Consider the following 20,018-nt stretch of genomic DNA (forward strand, 5'->3'; position numbering starts at 1 on the left):
AATCCAGTAGTGGAACAGCTGAACTAGCGAGAGAGCAGCTACAACAAGGCTATATATGTGGCGATGGGCAAGCAAGCAGGGTCTGAGTTGGAAAGGAATTCCACCCCCGGACACAAGCACCTCAGTTGTGTTAATGGGGGATTAGGGAGAGGGATTAGGGAGGGAGATTAGCATGAATGAGGCTTTGTTTGCATCCCTCTACTGCTGTTTATCTTTGGTGGGGCATGAGCTACCACCACCATTCCTCGCATCCTGTTGATGGGGAGGCGAGTCCACAGTAGCCTGGGACTCAGCTTCCCACACCTTGCCTCCACGCTCCCACACCCTCTTAAAAATTTTTGTTCAAAATCAAAACCACTCCCTGTTGTTTGGCAGTTTTCTGCCGCATGGTGACTGGACCCAGAACCCGTCCACTCGAACGCCTGTATACCACTCATACACTCACCCATTCACCACACTGCAGGTCAAAACACATCTCTTCATGCTTCCTCCCTCTCACTTTTGGTCTTTGGGATGCTTTTCCATCGTTTTTCTTCCAGAGGACTTATAGCCTTGTTCAATTCAAGAAATATGTTAACTCTTATCTGTTACATCTTTGATAATGATGTTTACTGCTGGCCACTTGACATTTTGAATCTCTGGGCATTTGCTCAGCAAATGCCATACAGTGCAAAACTATAGGGATTGTATCTCGATGTCTCAGAGCGTGGGACAAGCATATCAGCGCGTAATGACAACCGGCACTGGAAAGAATTGGCACTTTGCACATATCAGCCAGGTAAGAGCATGCAGATAAGTATTAACATGAGTATACGAGCGTGCATAGCTTTAGCGTGACATCTTCTATTTACTGTGGTTTAGGGTCCCAAGAGATACGGTGACATTCCACTGAGAGAGCGTTTGGATCGACCCATGGTCAAAGTTTACCAGAGGCACCCGGGAACTCAGCTGCCTGAAGCAACTGGAATCTTACAGGTGAGTGCGTCTGTGCAGTGAAGCCTAGTTATTTCAATAAATGAAGCCTAGTTATTTCAAGAAAATTACAATAAAATCCATTCAAAATAATATCTTCCAAGAACAAAACTGCAAAGGTGTCTCAACGTCGAGCAATCTGGGTGTTTTATGATCCAGCACTAGCTGATTCCCTTCAGTCACTTGCTCACTCACGGTGAATAGTCGTCTCCTTATCACTCTTATATTGCTACGACCATGGTTACTGTTATTGTCAACTTAACTCACTGATTCCTCCACCCATGTTGACTGTTTCATCATGTCTGTACTGTCTTCAAACACCACACTGCAGTTCACAACAAGTTCATTTGTTAACTTAATCATGTATCCACTACTCTTTGGTTCTTTCGGTAAAGTCACGTAGGTATAAAATAAAATAAAATTAATCACATTTATCCACTCATTCACTCACTAATCCAATGCTCACTCACACACATAATCATATACGCATCGATCAACTCACGCACCCACTCACTAACTCACCACACTGCAGGCCACCATAATTATCTTTCTGCTTCTCTCCCACACGAAAACTTCAAATCTAGATTAGATCTCTCCCACTCCTCCACTTTGAAATTCCCTCCCATTGTCTCTTTTCCAAGCTCTTATAACCTTGTTCGATTCAATAAATGTGTTGAATCTTATGTTAGACCTTTTATTGTACTATTTGTTGCTGGCCTTGTTACATTCCGAGCTTTTCGATCTGTGCTCAGCAATTGTGTTTGAACTAAGTTTTGTTCTGATAAAATGTTTTTAACCCTCTATGGCATGAATACAAATCGACACACCTATCACAAGGCATCAAGTCTGCACGAACCCATGCATGCTTGTGGTGAAACGTGCAAACAAATATGCTTTGATAACGCATGCATTGAACGTGAAACACCAGACAGCCTCTTTTATGGCTTTTGTTGGGGCCGCTGGTCCCCGAAGTCCCTCCCTGCTCCGTGCCTATGGCAGGGGCTCTGCCGTGCGCCGACCCCTCGCTGCTCTGCGAGCAGCTGCTGCCGTCGCTGGGCTCATCGCCCGACGGCTCCCCTCCCTGGTCCGTCCCTCCGCGAGCTCGTGTGAGAGGCATAGCTCGCCGCACGCCCTCGTTCACCTGCAGGCGCTGCGTTGTCTCTCCACGGATCACGCGCTATTAAACGGGGGTCAGGGGTCGGAGGGCGAACGACGCTGCCCTCACACTGCGCGAGTCCCGGCGGCGACAGACGGAGCGGGGGCCTGCGGACGCACCGACCCCTTCCCCCACACTACGAGCGCACACACCTGCACACACGCGACACCCACTTGTGCGCCGCTCTACGCAGCGCTCACTCACGTGGCGAACCACTGTGTACACACGCGCACCCACACGTTCCCACTGCTCGACAAGATCACGCGAGACCACGCTTCGCTATTAATGATTTATTATTCGCTACCTGGTAACTAATGTTGAATCAGTGAGTCGACGAGGCTGGCCTATTCCACTAAACCTGTACCTATTCCTTATCTACCGGCTATTATCCTACTTCACCTTCTTACTCCCTGTTAGATGCCCACGGCGGTTCGTTGATCCCGTACTCGCAGCGTGCCTCGATGCGTCTCACGGACGTTCGGGTCGCTGGACTGGAGAGCGTCCTGTCGCCTGGCGCTGGAGAGAAGAGAGCCCGATTTCCCCTTTGCGCCCACTATTTATCCTCCCTACCTCAAAGGGATGCGGCTCTGAACAATGGGCTCGCGCCCCTCTGGCACGCGCACCGCGGTTCCGGGCGCCTGTGATATGCTAATCAGTGTGCGGCGTTGCGCGGCGTAAATTCTAATTAATCCCTTTCCCTCCCTAACAATGGTGCCTGCGCGCTCAAGCGTAATTATCCCAACCATCCGTGACTATGCGCAAGAGCCCCTGCGGTCCCGCTACTCATGCTGTCCCGTCCCTCCCCTGCTTGCCCCGTCGACACGTGGGTGGTGTGTGTGGGGGATGCGCTTCAACCGCGGTGGCCGAATGCCCCTCGCCGCGGCCATACCATCTTAAGGCAGGTCGCAGCGCCGCGGTGCAACGTAGCGTCGGGGGAGGCCGTCCAATTCCCTGATCGCCAGAAACCGTGAGAGTTAATCCCGATAAGGGTTTCTCGGATAAAAACCGGTCGATCAGGTGACCTTCCCTTCCAGCTCTATGGGGGGGGGGGGGGAAATGCGTGCGGGTGTGTTCATGTGAGGTGAGGTGAGGGGGACGAGGGGTTGGCTCCGTTGCTTGGTGGTGGCGAGGTCGGGGATAGGGCGCCTGCCGAACGGCTTCGTGGCAGCGGCATCACACTTTGTCTCACCAGTGCTAGACCAAAGGCTGCAAAAAGATGAACAGTACAGAAGTTCATAATATAAGTTTTTTGGGTTAGATTGCGTAAATGTAAATGTGGCGTTCAACCCGTCCACCTCACAACATTTACATTTGGGGTTTATTTACATATCAGTTTACCCTCCAATCCACCAGTGTACTGAACTAGTAACTATTGGGCATGTTTTGTTTCCTTGACAAGCTTTACTAATTGGCTGTGTTGGGTAGTAGCGGGTTAAACAACACATTTATATTTATGCGATCTAATTCAACAAAACCTCTAGTATGTGTAATAAAGGACTCTCTCTCAGATGTCGATCTCCGTTGTCCTTTATTGGGTTCGTAGAATCTCGATACCACGGCGTCCTCGCTCAGGCCCGCGTCCCTCTCGACGACCTCTCCACAGCCCCTCGGCTGCTCCGATATGCAGTCTCCCTGCTGCTCTGATATGCAGTCTCCCTGCTGCTCTGTTAGGCAGTCTCCCTGCTGCTCCGCCTTGCAGCCCCACCGCTGCTCCGCTCTCTAGCTTCACTGCTGCCCCGTATACAGCTAGCCTCCCACAGCCGCTAGCTCTCTGCGTCTGACACCGATGGCTGACGGTGTCGACGTCTCCCACCGCGTGGCGACCGTGCCACGCTCTCCGTCCTGCCCAGCGTGGCCTCCTCGTGTTTCACTCCGTCTCAACTCCCCCTTCCCCTTCCGGTTCTCTCCCTAAATCCTCTCCCCCCACGTGACCCTAACTCCACCCACTCCCCACGTGACCCAGACTCCGCCCTCTCTCAATCCTTGCTCGCATTACACGACCCCCCCCTAATGAAAACCCAGCCGTCCCCGGCTGCAATAATTACAATAAAATAATGCGAGCAATATTGTAACCATCTGACATCACTGGACAATGGAGAATATAAGAACGATAACAAGAACAACAAGAACAATAACAATCAACGAAAGGAAAGGGATTTGGAACGCGTGCGGGTCGCCGGCCTGTCCCGAACGGGCGGCGGTCCCCCCACAGACCGAGAACGCGACGGGGTTTTGAGATTGACGGGAGTAGAACCGCCCGCCGCTGTTGGAGGCCCGTCAACGCCAAGGTCCCGTTCCCCAGGGAGACCCAAGTCCAGGGTCTCCGGCAACCGTGTCTGTGGTGGGGTTGGAGGGGCAGCGGGGTCAAGTGGCCCCATCGCCGTGGTAGGCCCACCCAGAGCAGGATTCGCCACATCCACCTGCGTAACGGCTGGCTCATCTGTCCTGGTGGGTCTTTTCGCGCGATGTCCGTGGTCGAGGCCTCCTGCTGGGGCGGCCCCGGGATGCGAGCCCAACAGTCCCTGGCGAAGTGGCCCTTACGGCCGCAGCGGAAACACTCCACGTCGTTCCGGCGCATGGCACCCTCTCTGTCCCGACGCTCCCGCGCCAGCGGGCCAGACCTCGGCCCCGTCCCTCCCCGAGCAGGCCACTGGACGGAGGCGGCCGTCAACTCCTGTGGACCCTTGTCGTCAGGAACGTAGACCGCCTTCGTAGGATCCCACCCCGTAGCACAGCCTTCAACGATGGGTCCCCCCGTCCAAGCTGACACCTGCTTCCAGCGTCGGAGATTAAATTGAGCGTCCAATCACTTAGCCACAGCACGGGACGTCAATTTATCATGGCTGCACACCGGCATGGGGATCCCCAGGTCTCTAGATAATTCGAGCATCTTGCCCAACACGAGGGGCTCCAACAGATCAGGCTCCGTCTCGGGGTATGCCGCCATCGCCAGTTCCAGAACTGCGCCTCTGAAAGCCACCGGCGATTCATCAGGCGCCCGTTGGCACTGAACAAATCTCCGATGGGCGTCGTCCAGAGGCTCATACGCATCCGCCATCTCCTCGAAGACACCCTGCAGCGTCTTCTTTTTGTCGGCCTTGATGGAGCGGAAGAACCGGACGGACTCGTCGTCGAGAAGTGTTGGTAGGACTTCCAGGGCCTCCGCGTCCGTCCATTTGGCGGAGCGTACAGCCGCTTGAAAACGGCAGGCGAATGCGCTCCAATCGCCGCCGATTGAGAATTCTTTGACCGTTGTTAAATGACGGCTGCGGGTTCTTGCTCCTCCGTCCTCCTCCGATGGTGACACGCGCGGCAGCGACAAGATGGCGTCACTCCGCAACGTGTGCAAGATGGTGGCTTCCCGCGGCGGAGGGCGCAAGATGGCGGCTTCCCACCGTTCCTCCTCGGCCACGCCCAAGATGGCGTCTTTGTGCCGCTTGGTCGAGAGGGCTGATGGCGACGGCAAGGCCCCGGCCCGTTGTTCCCCGCCGGGCCTCCCCGAAGTCATCGCCGGCGTCACAAGGACGCACAATTGCGCCAACACCGTCTTCATCGCCTCCAGTTGTGCCGCCACCTGTCGCCATCCATCCTCAGCGTCCAGTCGCGCGGATGGGCCCACCGAGGCGGCCACGTCCTGCACGGCTGGAACCCCGCTCGTCCCTGCTCCGCTTTCCTCCTCCATCGTGGGTAGCGCCACCGCTGGAGGGAGGTCGTCGTCGGAAGATGTTGCCGAAGATGGTGCAGGGACGGTCTTCCTCCTGAGCTGTTTTGACATGCCGTTTCACTTCTGACACCAATGTAATAAAGGACTCTCTCTCAGATGTCGATCTCCGTTGTCCTTTATTGGGTTCGTAGAATCTCGATACCACGGCGTACTCGCTCAGGCCCGCGTCCCTCTCGATGACCTCTCCACAGCCCCTCGGCTGCTCCGATATGCAGTCTCCCTGCTGCTCTGATATGCAGTCTCCATGCTGCTCTGTTCGGCAGTCTCCCTGCTGCTCCGCCTTGCAGCCCCACTGCTGCTCCGCTCTCTAGCTTCACTGCTGCCCCGTATACAGCTAGCCTCCCACAGCCGCTAGCTCTCTGCGTCTGACACTGATGGCTGACGGTGTCGACGTCTCTCACCGCGTGGCGACCGTGCCACGCTCTCCGTCCTGCCCAGCGTGGCCTCCTCGTGTTTCACTCCGTCTCAACTCCCCCTTCCCCTTCCGGTTCTCTCCCTAAATCCTCTCCCCCCACGTGACCCTAACTCCACCCACTCCTCACGTGACCCAGACTCCGCCCTCTCTCAATCCTTGCTCGCATTACATATGGATAATATTGGTCGCGAAAGCCTACGTGTTAAACTGAGTACAGCAGTTATATACATATCACAACATTTCTCTTTCTGCTTCTTCCCTCCCTCCCAGTTATATTTTTATAGTGATATATATATATAACTTCTTAACCCGAGCTATTCATGCTTTGGCGTTTGCATCAACCTTGTGCTGTTAGAACATCTTAACACCTGTTTTTATGCCAGAAAGGGTAAAGCCTCTTATTTGTTATCATCTTCATACTGGCAAATGATCCCACAGGTAGGTTTTTATCCATTTGCTGTCCATGACCGTAAACGTGTCTGTGCGTGTGTCCAGGCAGGGGAAGGGCTGTCCCATTCTCTTGCTGCATGCAAAGGGGACCTGGAACAACTCGTGAGCGCTCAGCACATGTTAGCTGCCGACTTACGCGACAAGGTGGCTGCCACTCGGGTAGATGCAGAAGCTGCTCGTTTTAGAAGGCGGTGTGCCACTTTCCGCTACTAGCAGAGTAAAACATTCACCGGCACACGTTTACCTTCTCAAGAATGTCAACAATCTGAGCATTTGTTGATTGTGTGTAATTTAAAGTGTTTAATTGTTCTGACAATTCCCTCATATTGTTAAATTATCTTGATGTCAGATACAAATTAGAGAGCGGCACGCTTAGATTTTTGCCTTTAAACATAAATCAATGCTATTGGCGTGATGTGCAGAGTGTTATTTTCTTCAATATCATAACATACAGTACACATCCAGTCCTGTTTCATTGTTTTAAAGTAATTGTACATTTCAGTATTGCAAAATACTTTCAAATATCTTCATTGTTACTAAATGTTGTCATTGCAGTATAGAAAATAAAGAATTGCTTCAACAGTAGCTCTTGATTGTGTCATTCATGATTCATTAACTGCTGGATGAAGGCCTCCCCAAGTTGTCATCGCCTCTCAATGTATCAATCCACCCAGCCCCTGCCCACAAACTGAAGTTATCACTCCATCTACATAGTGGATGTGCTCTCTGGCGCATTCCTCCTTTGGCTGCCAGTCAGTTGTTAGTCCTCTGCCACTGGCCTTTTTAAATCCTTTATATTAAGTTCACTTGCTTGCTTGTGCCCTTACGACCGTGCAAATCTTTCGGTCGTTTTTTAACCCACTTCCCGTGATCCAATCGAGCTGACATTTTGCACACAGACTCGTTGTGCATGACAATTTATTTTCGTGAACATTTTTTTTTACACTTTTTAGGCTTTTTTTATATTTAATTACCAATTGCTTAATGGTGGCAGACAATCATCTGACCCATAGGTGGCAGCCATCTCAAGCCAGAGGACGAGAGGACTCTAGCCGCCACGCATATAAAGGATTTATAGTGAAAAACTTTGTTTTTACGGGTTAATTTTTTCATTTCTAGCCATGACATGCCCCCCAAACTCACCGTTCTTTACAGTCAATTCATGTGATAAGTCTGAGGCCAGAGTTAGGGTTGTGGTTTTTATAGGACATGTCCTACCCAAACCCACCTTTCCTTACAGTCAATTCATGTGACAGGTCTGAGGCACAGAGTTATGATTATAGGTTAATGGTTATGGCTGGGGGTTATGATTAGTTGTTATGGGTTTGTGTTGTGGTTTTACTTCACCCTCTGGTGGAATTATTTAGTTCTCTACACATTGTCAAGTGTAAGTTACTACAAACTCGACCATTTATACATTGATTAGAATGGGATTTTTCCAACATAAGATGACTGCTTGTTTAATGCTGACTGCCAATACAAGATGGCTGATTATTGTAATAGATAAATGTCTGCATTGAATTCAATGCAATTCTCATTTAGTGTTAATTTTCTTTATAAATAAGAGCAATTACAGTGGAAGCAGTCGTGTAGCGATTAGCGCACTGCGCCTTGTACCCAACAGCCCGAGTTCGATTCCCGCTCACAGCCACCAACAATAGCAATTAAACACGACGTTGCTATTTAAGGTTTACTGTATGATTCTGAATGGCAATGTCGGAACTGTTATTTTATGGGAAAATGTCAAAACTAGGTGGTTTTTAACTTTTGCCGACAAAACTGGATCCCAAATGTCAAAACTGGGTGCACCCTGGGTGGCTGAAAACTTGAGTTTTGGACACTCAGGGTGCACCCAGTTTTGACATTTGTCAAATACACTTGATAATTGTATACTAGCACAGTGTGCCAGCACCCCATTCATCCAAACACTTGGTATTTGTATACTGGCACACTGTGCCAGCACCCCATTCATCTAAACACGTGGTATTAGTATGCTGGCACAGTGTGCCAGCACCATATAACTACACATACTTGATATTTGTACGCTGGCACAGTGTGCCAGCACCCCAACGACCAACATTTCAAGCTACGGCTCGGACTCGGAAGTGAGCTCGGGGCGGGCTTGCGACCAGGCGGGCGCACTGCCACCTTGCTCACATTCGAATGGCAACCCTCCACCCCAAGAAGACTTTTACCACGCGCCGCGAGGCCATCCACGGCATCCAAGACTTTGCTTTGCAACAAGGCAAGCGCGCGGTCCTTGACCTCAAGCGAAGCGGCGGATGGCACGTTGCCATCGTCTGCTCTAGTTCAACACCTTGTTCCTTCAAGGTGAAGCTGACGAAGCTCACGGGGGAACGACGCGGCTTCCGCGTCTCGGCGCTGTGCACGGATCACCACGGCTGCACGGGCACTACCAAGATCACGCAGCGCCAAGTGGAGGCGAACACGACAGCCCGTTCGGCCTTTCGCGCCAACCCCCGTACCTCCGCACCGACTGTCATTGCCCAGGTCGCCGACGTTGCTCGCGTCATTGTCCCGACCCGGATGATGTACCGCGCCAAGGACACGTGCATCGCGGCGAACGAGAGTGCGGCCCATGCAGGCTTCGAGTTCATCAACTCGCTGGTGGAGACGTTCGGCAAGCTCAACGCGACGACCTGCAGTGTGCGAGAAGACGCGGGCATCTTCTGGGGTGCGTTCATCTGCAACCCGATCGCACGCTCGTTGCAGCCAAGTCTTCAACGCGTCGTCGGCATCGACGGGTCGCACATGAAGGCGCGCGCCTACAATGGAACCATGCTCGTCCTCGTTGGGCGCGACGGCAACAACCGCAACGTCCTTCTCGCCGTGGCGCTGGTGCCGTCCGAGACGGCAGCGGCCTACGACTGGTTTCTCAACTGCTGCACGACCAACGACATCGAGCTCGACGGCACGCCGGTCTTCTGCGATCGTGGCACGGGCATCCTAGCCTCCGACTGGAAGGACCTCATGCTCATCCACTGCACGCGGCATTTGATCTGCAACGGCGTGGACAACATCGGCTCCGCGTTCACGCCCGACCTCCAAGGCATCATCTACGATGCCCAAGGGTGCGCCTCCGAGGCCGCGTTCCGCAGCTCCTTGGGCTGCTTGGGCGTAGCTCTGCCTGCGGCGGCCACGTACTACAACAAGATCGACCCCCACACGTGGGCGCTCTACCCGCACCTGCACACGACGCCATTGTACGGCTGGCGCACGACGAACTTTGTGGAGTCCACGAACAGCGAGGCCCTGCCGGCTCGCGAGATGGACCCCTTCCACTTCCTCATGCACCACATGGAAGACATGATGACGACGGCCTTTGCCCACTGCAGCGACGCCGAGAAGTGGGCCGCTCAAGGGCGTGTCATTACGCCGTACGCTCAAGGACTCATCGACGCTCAGCAGGCGTTGGCCCCGAGGTACAAGGTCTACGAGAGTACCTCGACGCGTGCATACGTCAAGGATCCAGACGCCTACGCCTCTGCCAAGCGCCGAGTCGATCTCAGCTCTCGGTCGTGCACGTGCGGGTACATGAAGCAGATGGGCTTGCCGTGTCGGCACTACATTCGTGCCCTCATGGCGTTTGGGCGGATGCCCGAGCTCTACGACGCATGTGCGGTGTGTTACCAAGTCTCTGCCATCAACACGACATGGACCTCGGTTGCCGGTATCGAGCTGCCCATTGCCGAGGAGCTGCAACGCGACAACACCATGATGCCACCTCCTCGCCAGAAGAAGGCTGGCCGCCCGAAGAAGCGTCGGATTCGCAACCGTGGCGAAGGTGGCCCATTGGGCCTCACGCGGTGCTCCTTCTGTCGCGCCAAGGGCCACAACAAGCGCTCTTGCCCGTCGAAGTAGTTATATATATGTAACAAACATGTTTTGTTCTAAGTGTGCAGCACCATACTTTTCGACGCAAACACTATCTACCGTTGTTCTACTGTAGTAGGTGTAGCATGCAAGCTGGCACACTGTACCAGTATACAAATGGCAAGTTCGTGTATGTTCGCGAGCTGAATGTGTTACTGTAGTTGCAAGCTGGGACACTGTGCCAGTATACATATGGCAAGTAAGTGTTACTGTAGTAGCGAGCTGGCACACTGTGCCAGTATGCAAACGGGAAGTTTGTGGTGCAAGGTATGGAACATGAGCCACGAGAAACATCATTTGGAACGCTCTAAATCTGTGGCGACATATGGATGAATAACGCAAGGACCTAAACGTGTACAAAATGATACATTAAATCGTACACCTTCTTCACCCAGTTTTGACATTTGTCCACATTGAACATCACCCAGTTTTGTCATATCAAAAAGCACCACCCTGTTTTGCCTGTCGTTTTCCAAGACCACCCAGTTTTGACATTTGGGATCCAGTTTTGTCGGCAAAAGTTAAAAACCACCCAGTTTTGACATTTTCCCGTTATTTTATAATAATTCTTATGATTAGGTTAACTGCATCAAAACTAGTGACACTTTGCAGGGCTTGAGGTTTAGGATTACTGAAGGGGTGGAATGTTCCGCTCGGCCGACACTCCCGCCGCTTGACCGAGGGACAACGGCACCCGATGGGAGACGTTGAGTGGCCATGGCCAACCGACAGCGCAGGCCCAGAGAGAGGGAGGAGACCACGCCACCAAGAGAGGGATCTTAACCCCCTAGCTATAATCCCAAGCACTAACCCCTAACCATAACCTTTAACCTGTAACCATAACCCTGACTTGTCAGACGAATGAACTGTTAAGCAGGGTGGGTTTGGGTAGGGCGACGTCGTGCAGGTGACGCGCTGCTCGGGCTCACAGCGGCGAAAGTGGTGACGGGCCGAGCTGCATCTGCGTGCCGGTAACTACCTCACCTCCAAAGTGCCAATGACCGTCAGGCCCCTCAATCCCTTCCCACTCGCGGCAACCGATCTGTGGTGGGCCCTGTCATGGGTGAGCCAGGTGTCATAGGTGGGCCTTGTTGTGGGTGGGCCTGAAGGCTACCATTTCACTGCCAGAACTACAAGGCTGTGGTTTCTGAGTGAAGGCGCCATAACGCGAGCGACAAGATAGTCCGGGTTCAGCGGCGTGAAGGGCAGAATAGAGCCCGCTAGAGAGGGAGGGAGTTGCGCCACGGAGGGAAAGGGTCTTGCCTATTGTAAATCGCCAAGTTTTACAATCTGCGAAATGTTAACTACATTGCCTGGCATGCAGGAGGTTGTGGGTTCGATCCCGACCCTGACTTCTGTATATTTAGATTTTGCACGTTCTCCCCCTGGTTGAATCAACATGCTTTGCGACGGCACCGCAAGCCGGAGCAAGGCTGAAACCAGCCTCGACCCAGACTCAAACCAGACTGAACTGCGTGATGTGTGTTTGTGCTTAAAACCCAAAACGTGAAACCCCCTTCCCTCTCTGCGCGTCTCTTGCGAGAGAAAAACAAACAAAAAAACAGACGCCCTCCGCGGCCCCTCCCCGCGGCCCCTCCCCGTGGCCTCTCCCCGCGGCCGCCCTGACCCCCTACTCCCTCTGAGTGGTTGTCATCCCGAGGCCAGACCCCTCCATACGTATTTATGGCTGGCATGTGTTTGTGCCGAACCGTTGGAAGACAAAAGTGGCCGGGGAGGCTTTGGTTCTATGGGATACATTTATGTGGTCCTGTGTGTTAGATGTATTCCTTGTATCTCTTATGAGTTACCCCCGGTCTTAATATATCGTGGTTATTATTCGGTTCATGTTTAATCAATATTCGTAATGCTCCTTGTTACGTCATTATTTTGAGGGTTTTGCCAAGTTTCGTTATGAGTCCGTCTCCAGGGATTTTTTTTATTTTGAGTTATATTTGGATGCTGGGGAATAGTTTTAGTTTGGACTTAAGTTTTTCGTGATGGAAGGGCTCGTATTTGGTTCATTGGGTGAAGTTACATAGATAGAAAGATACAATATAAAATAATAATATATATGTGGTGAATACGAATAATATAAGGGAATTAATAATAGACTGCAGTCTTATCATGTTGATTTGTTCTTTTTGCTGAGTTTCAACTTTTACCGTTAAGGAAAACCGTTAAAGAAAACGCGAGTTGTAAAGTTGTTTGTCTCTGCTCTAAGCGTGTTTTTTTGCATATTATTTGTGCACCTCCAGAGCGTTTTGGGAATATCGGGTCATAGACCTTTCGTCAATCTGGAGATTTCCAGATAGTCTGTAACCTCTCTTTGCCCCAAGCTTGTTGTTCAGTGGCATTTTACGACCTCCAGATGCTTGGAGTGGCTTGTGAGAAGTAGAGTTGAGAGTTTTGGGGGTATCTGTTTTTTTAAATATATATTTTCCCTATTATTATTTAAAAAATTATTGGCCGAATTATTCTTAAATACAACACAATGCCAGCGAATGAAATTCGATCTGAAAGTCACCGTAAACGTGAACACAATCAATCAAGACCCGAAATGGTTTATCACGTCCTTCCAATGATTGCTAAGCCAGAATCCATCTTCTCGGTTGAAATTGTCTCTGTGTTTGTATATGTGGATGGCCTCATGAACGAATCTCTCAAGGTAGCCGGATGGCTTGCACAGAACCTCCGTCTTGGAGAAGTCAATGTCATGTGAGCCCACTGAATTATAACAATGGTCTGCCATGGCTGAGGTGTTGGTCCTACCGTGTTTCAGGTCTGCTTTGTGTTCACGGATGCGGTCCGAGACATGTCGTTTAGTTTCTCCAATGTAACTGCTACCACAGAGGCAACTTAGTTTCTAGATGCCAGGGTACTGTATGTCTGGAATCAAATCTTTTACAAATGGGACCAGATCACGGATTTTATGTACTGTGTAGGGGTAGCGGCCCAGCCCCCAGCCTCGGCTGGCTGGGCAATCTAGGCGAGGCCGGGGCTCTGCACGGGATTAGGCCTCACCACAGCACTCTGTCAGGTGAGTACTTTGTTCTATAGAGTCGATATATACTGCTACTAGCGGGAAGTACCCGGCGTTGCTCGGGGGGGAAATATATTTTAAAACTTCTCAAAACTTAAAAACATAACATATACAAATGAAAAGAAAACTTTGATCATTACCTCATTAATTAAAAATAAAATAAAACCCAACGCACGGTGGTAAAAAAATCTTACGCTCGCGTGTCAAGATTCGAATCTTTAAATCGCGCAAAGGAATCGAAGGTTGGAGATTTCTTTAAAATTGGCCTATTCCCTTTTAATCGATACCAGAAATGCTCATCAGATATCGATTCTCGCCAGTCCTGAATGCGGGTTGATGCCGCACACTTCATGGTCATCCCCCCCCCCCCCCCCAAAATACAAAAGTCAATTTCTATATTTTTAAAATTTTTGTACAGTCCGGAAGCCAAATTTTAAGTTTGTTGCATGTCGGGAAGTATGCTAAACATTTCGAACAGACAGATGTTCACACATTTCCCTTTTATATATAAGATACATAGAGTCCGCATGTACTCTGTAGTGATAGCAGATACTACCACAGTCAGTATGCACTGCTGTAATGAAACCAGGAACCACCACAGTATGCACTGCTGTAATCATAGCAGGTCCCACCACACTCAGTATGTACTGCTCTAATCATAGCAGGTGCCACCACAGTCAGTATCCACTGCTGTAATCATAAAAGGTACCACCACAGTCAGTATGCACTGCTGTAATCATAGCAGGTACCACCACAGCCAGTATGTACTGCTGTAATAATAGCAACTACCACCACAGCCAGTATGCACTGCTGTAATAATAGCAGCTACCACCACAGTATGCACTGTTGTAATCATATCAGGTACCACCACAGCCAGTATGCACTGTTGTAGCAATAGCAGGATACCACCACAGTCAGTATGCACTGCTGTAAACATAGCAAGTAACACCACAGCAGTATGCACTGCTGTAGTCATAGCAGGTGCCACCACAGTCAGTATGCACTGCTGTAGTGAAAGCAGGAACCACCACAGTTGGTATGCACTGCTGTAGTGAAAGCAGGTACCACCACAGTCAGTATGCACTGCTGTAGTGAAAGCAGGTACCACCATCGTCAGTATACACTGCTGTAGTGATAGCAGGTACCACCACAGTTGGTATGCACTGCTGTAGTGATAGCAGGTACCACCACAGTTGGTATACTACTACGGTTAGTAAATACTGCTACAGTCAGTAAATACTACTATACAGTCAGTAGATACTACTACGGTCAGTAGCTACTGCAATAGAGTCAGTAGATACTACTATAGAGTCAGTAGATACTGCTATAAAGTTAGTAGTTACTACTATAGTCAGTGGATACTACTATAGAGTCAGCAGATACTACTGTAGTGGTGTTATGGGACAAACACACATCAGTTATAGCTAGCACCCTGGGCTTACCCAAAGCGGGCTGTGGGCTTTGGATCCCCCGTACTCCTCTCAACGGGCGGGGGCTGTGGGGTGTGCTGTGATCCCTCAGAACCCCGCCCCTTGGTGGGGAATTGGTATATAAGATGGGGAGCCAGAGAGATTGGGGCAGTGTTCGTGAGCCGAAGTCCGAAGACCCAGTTGAAGACTCAAGACCGGCAAGATAGACCCTGGAACTCCTCTGACCCTCTATACTTCTCAGGGCTGGGCAGAGCAAGCCAGCGGTGTGACCCCAGAGCCTCAGAGCCGATGTCCTTCTTAGGGCCGGATCTGTGTGGCTGGTGGTCGGGACCTGAGCCTTGGCTGGGCCAAGTCAGTTAGCCTCCCCTAGAGCCCTTAGCGGAGGACCTGGGAGCGTAGGTAGATAGGCAGATAGGCTAGGGGTGTATCCCAGTGTAGTACGGGTGAAGGGGCCGTTACCCCTTCCAAGTGTTGTATACCTTGCCCTGTCCAAGTGTTGAGTTACAATAAATAGTGCTGCCTCCACTTCGCCGTCTCTGTCGGTTGGGAACCCACTACACTACTATAGAGTTAGTTGTTACTACTATAGAGTCGGTAGATACCACTGCCAGTAGATGTTGCTATGGTCAGTAGTTACTACAGTAAGTAAATACTACTAAACAGTCAGTAGCTACTACTGGCTCAGTAGATACTGCTGTACAGTCAGTAGATACAACTACAGAGTCAAGAGATACTTCTTACTCTGTTGTAGGTATGGTATGTAGGTATATATACCTACGCGGGGGTAACTATATTGGTGGAGAAATGGACAAAACGGCCCACCGGCCTTTCACAATACCTTAGTATCTGTGTATGTATATGTAAGGTTTATATATGCAGGTAAAAAAACATCCAAACCGTTAAGAAAAGTTAATGAGCTTGAAAGGCAGATGGACGATGGCAAACAATGGCCTTCTGGGTCACACTAAGATGGTGCCACTTCTGATAAAAAAAAACATATTTTAGGTTTATTTTACCAGGTAAGGCCCCACTGAGCTGCAACAAAGTGGTTTATCAAGTGGAAATTTATAACAGCCAAATAAATACTCTAGACGCATGTTATTGAATCTAAATTTGGAGGGGGAAACTGGAGGACCCGGAGAAAAATCCACGCAACCAAGCGGAGAACAGGCATCAGGGTCGGGATCGAATTCATGACCTTGTATACCGGGCGAGGTAGTTAAGATCTCGCCATCATGGCGCAAACCACCTCACTTGCTGACACGCGGTTCCTCTGCCAGTCTGCTTCTAGCCACTTTCCATCAAAACACAACAGAATAAACACTCTTGACTTAAAGCTTTCGTGACTGCAGGAATTCATATTCTTTAGGTCTTTCGGTAAAGTCACGATCGCTTGTGTTGTGATCGAAACGTCGTAGTTTTTTGTTAATTTTATTTTTATTAATTTGAACGTATCTACGTGACTTTACCGAAAGACCCAAATAATTAAATAAACACGAAATAACGCTACACAATGTTGGGTGATGCTACACAACGTGATGCAACGTAATACAAAACAATGCAATGCAACAATGGGGGAATACAACAGGGTACAATACTGTACAGTGGAGCACAACACAATACGACACATTCCCTCTATATATTTGGTACAACTAATTCCTGCCATCCACTAGGGCAGTGATGGTGGTCGTGCCACTGATACTGCCGCCGCTGCCGCCACCATTATCGTCTGTCTTGAGCCGCCTGCCCCCTCGTATAGTAGACTCGATTATCCGTGTACGGTTGATCCGATTTGCGGACAAACCACGCACCTGAGATTTTTACTAATTAATAACTCGTGAATTTACCCTTAAGCCCAAATGAATAATTTAAAAACAGTTTTACATTGTTATTCTTAGAAATGTTTATTACAAGCCACGTGCTTAAACCGAACAAGTCCACGTGCATATCTTTACAACAGTGGGTGGAGTTTCATTTTTATTGGCGTGGCTCTGCTATCCACTTTGTGGGCTGAGTCATCTGCGTGGGAGAAGGAAAGTGTTATTATCACTGTGCATGCGCATCGATCGATCGTTAGTTTTTGGCATTGAGATCCACGGAAAATTAATATTTTTGGATTTATCATGATTTTTTATTATCTGGTGCCGTCCTGTCCGTCATTCGTGCAGATAATCGAAAGTTTACTGAACTTGTGAAGCTTGGCATCTGCCACCTGGACCTCATCTCACCAGCCCTGTTGGGGTCTATGCCACCTCCGGCAGCCCAATGCCTGCCTCTGGTTGCGTTCGACAGACGCTGGTCTTCTGCACCTGCCCATGGCGGTTCTCCAAAGCTGGCAGTGGCCAGCGTCTGCCCACTTCTTCACTCTGCGATTTCAGGCTGCCTGCTCTAGACCTCTGAGGTTAGGGCTGGTCTGCACTTGTGTCGAGCGGTCCCCTGCGACCTACGGTTGGTGGTGCCTGGATCTTCAGGCCACGTGTGCCCTTCCAGGGGATTTCCCTACTACCTCCAGCTGCCTGCGTTGGCCTGCTCGCCTGGCCCCCTGCGGCTTCGGTCACCTGTGTTTACATCGGGCAGTGCTCTCTGGTCTGCACTGTGCTTCGTCCTTGTTACAAGCTGCGCTCTGCTTTCTGCTACTGCCTTTGGTTGACGCCTGCCTTGTCTGTAGGTGCACCACCACCACTGAGCTGGTGCTGCAGGTGGCTGGCTACTTGCCCTTGGCTGCATGCCGCCACCAGCCGCCGATGCTTGCCCTCCTTGGACCTTTGTCATCCCTGGCTTCCAGTACCTGTGCTTGTTGGTGGTCCGCAGACTCTGGCTGCTGGTGCTGGCTTCACTCGGGCTTCCGTGGTCAGTGGCAGCTTGCTGTGTCGCCTGGTGGCTACCCCGAGGCCCTCTGACCTGGCGCTCACCCTTGTGTTGCCCGTGTCCATACCTGGCAGTGTTCTGTCGCCCCTGCGGCCCCACCAATGTCCTCACTGGTCCTGAGTAGTCGCCCAATATCCCTGGTGGTCTCGACCTGGAACTCCTCTGTCCGGAACCTGCCTCTGCCCTGCACTCACCTATGCTCCTTGTCACTCGTTGATGGCCCAGGGCTGCTTCCCAACGTATTCGGCGCCCTGCTTAGTTCCCCTCCCCCAGCCCGCCATTCTTGATGGCCTTCGTCTGTGCCAGGCTGTGCACCGCTACTGCCTGGGTGCTTCGCCTGTCCCTCGGCCTGCCCTGGGCTACCATTGATCGGTGCTTGCTGCCACTCCTGGCAAGATGCTGCTGTCGGAGGCTCTCGGCCGTCGCTTGTGTCCATATGGAATTATTCTGCTGCGTTCCACCATCATCAGCAGCTTTTTGCCTCCACGAGGTAATTGTTCTGGTCGTTTATAGAGCCCCACCTTCATGACGAGCATGCACGAGAGCAGTGTTTTCCCATTCAGTATAGATGGATGCCTCTAGAATGGAAAGGTGGAAGTTTTTTAGTGTGGAGAGCAAGGTGAGGACCTCAAATTCCGACATTGGGAGGAAATGTTATTTATGATTGGTGGGGACAGTGAGAAGGGTGAATAGTGGTATCACGAGGCTGTGGGTCAGTGTTGAATTATGTGGTCTGCATATAGAAAGTTTGAGCTAAACCCGTTTGCCATTGAGCAAAAGTCCTGGCGTTCCTCCATATTCAGACGTTTAATTCCCAAGGGTCTTTTATGGCTTTCCAAGAGGGTGCCCTACAACTTATGGTATTTGTTCAGCTGGACTAATTTGGTATACTAGTTGTTTAGGGCTGTATAGTTGGTACAGTTTTAAGTCCAAACCCGTTTGCTTATCGAGTTTCCAAGCTGCTTTTGTGGAGTAGATGAGCTGGCCAATGTATTGGTTAGAGTGGAATGCGTCCGAGAGGCAACAATTAAACACGGTGCTCAGGATCGTGAGTGGATAGTGGCGGCTTAGGGAGGCCTTCATCCAGCAGTGGATTGACCATGACCGACGATGGGCTACTGTGACTTAGGGTTCTCTCTATTTCTCCCTCTCTCTCGCTCCTCTGTTACCATAACTACTGCGCCACCACTCCCCGTGCATATACGCGTCACTCTTAAAATAGTAAAACAGTCATACATTGTAGTGTCCTCCTCGGTGTGTGTGTGTGACGCACACACTCAGTCGGAGACGAGGTAGTTGCAGGAGGCACCGTCTCTCTTTATTCCCATTACACCGACGTCTCTCTTTATTCCCATTACACCGACGGGATCGACCAAGACAGCCAACTACTGTCCGACCGCGCAATTATTTGGCGAAGGTGGCAGCGATGATGGCGGCAAAGACGACAGCGACGACGAGATGAGTCCACTCCCAGAACCGGCAGCCCGGAGCTCTCACTCTCCACTTTTATTCTACTCGGTGCGGCCTGGCTCTGCCCTAGCCGCGCCTCCCTTCTCGCACCCAGTAGAGCAGGGGTGGGCAAACTTTTTCACTCGCCACAATGGGTTCTAAAATTTGACAGAGGGTCGGGCCAGGAACAGGTGGATGGAGTGTTTGTGTGAACTAATATAAATGACATGTAAAAATCAGTACATGAAAGGATTTGGCCTTTAATAGGTAGGAAAGCATTTATTTGCAAGGCAATTTAACAAATTGCACGAACATGAACAATACAAAAACATGTTGTAACGTGACTGATCAAACATCATGAAAACATCTGAGCCCTGCGCCAAACCAATTACCTTACTTGAACTTCTTTAACAGGTCCCTGCGGGGTGGGCTGGTAGGAACGAATAACCAAAGAATATAAAGATAATGTATTATTACACTTGTTTAGCCAGGAAAGTCTCACTGAGTGTAAAGGTTTTTGTAGGGTCCTGCCAAGTGTTTGCAGTAGGGGGCGATGTTGCTACACCTAATCGGACGATACGAAGGGAGAGTTTGAGGCCTAATTCTAGGCTTTAGGCCTA

General features: G+C 50.6%; 1 protein-coding gene across 5 annotated transcripts in view; it reads left to right on the top strand.

The window, feature by feature from the left end:
* Nucleotides 1-7,237, top strand: part of LOC144934667 (tektin-like protein 1) — a 55,765-nt gene extending 48,528 nt beyond the window's left edge. For all 5 annotated transcript variants that reach the window (XM_078860719.1, XM_078860715.1, XM_078860717.1 and 2 more), the window contains 2 exons: nucleotides 862-975; nucleotides 6,763-7,237. In XM_078860719.1, the coding sequence (XP_078716845.1) occupies nucleotides 862-975; nucleotides 6,763-6,930 (282 nt within the window). In that variant the 3' untranslated portion in view covers nucleotides 6,931-7,237. The remainder of the gene's footprint in view (nucleotides 1-861; nucleotides 976-6,762) is intronic.
* Nucleotides 7,238-20,018: the final 12,781 nt, after the last annotated feature.

The sequence above is a fragment of the Lampetra fluviatilis genome, chromosome 11, assembly GCF_964198595.1.
Source record: "Lampetra fluviatilis chromosome 11, kcLamFluv1.1, whole genome shotgun sequence".
NCBI lineage: Eukaryota > Metazoa > Chordata > Hyperoartia > Petromyzontiformes > Petromyzontidae > Lampetra > Lampetra fluviatilis.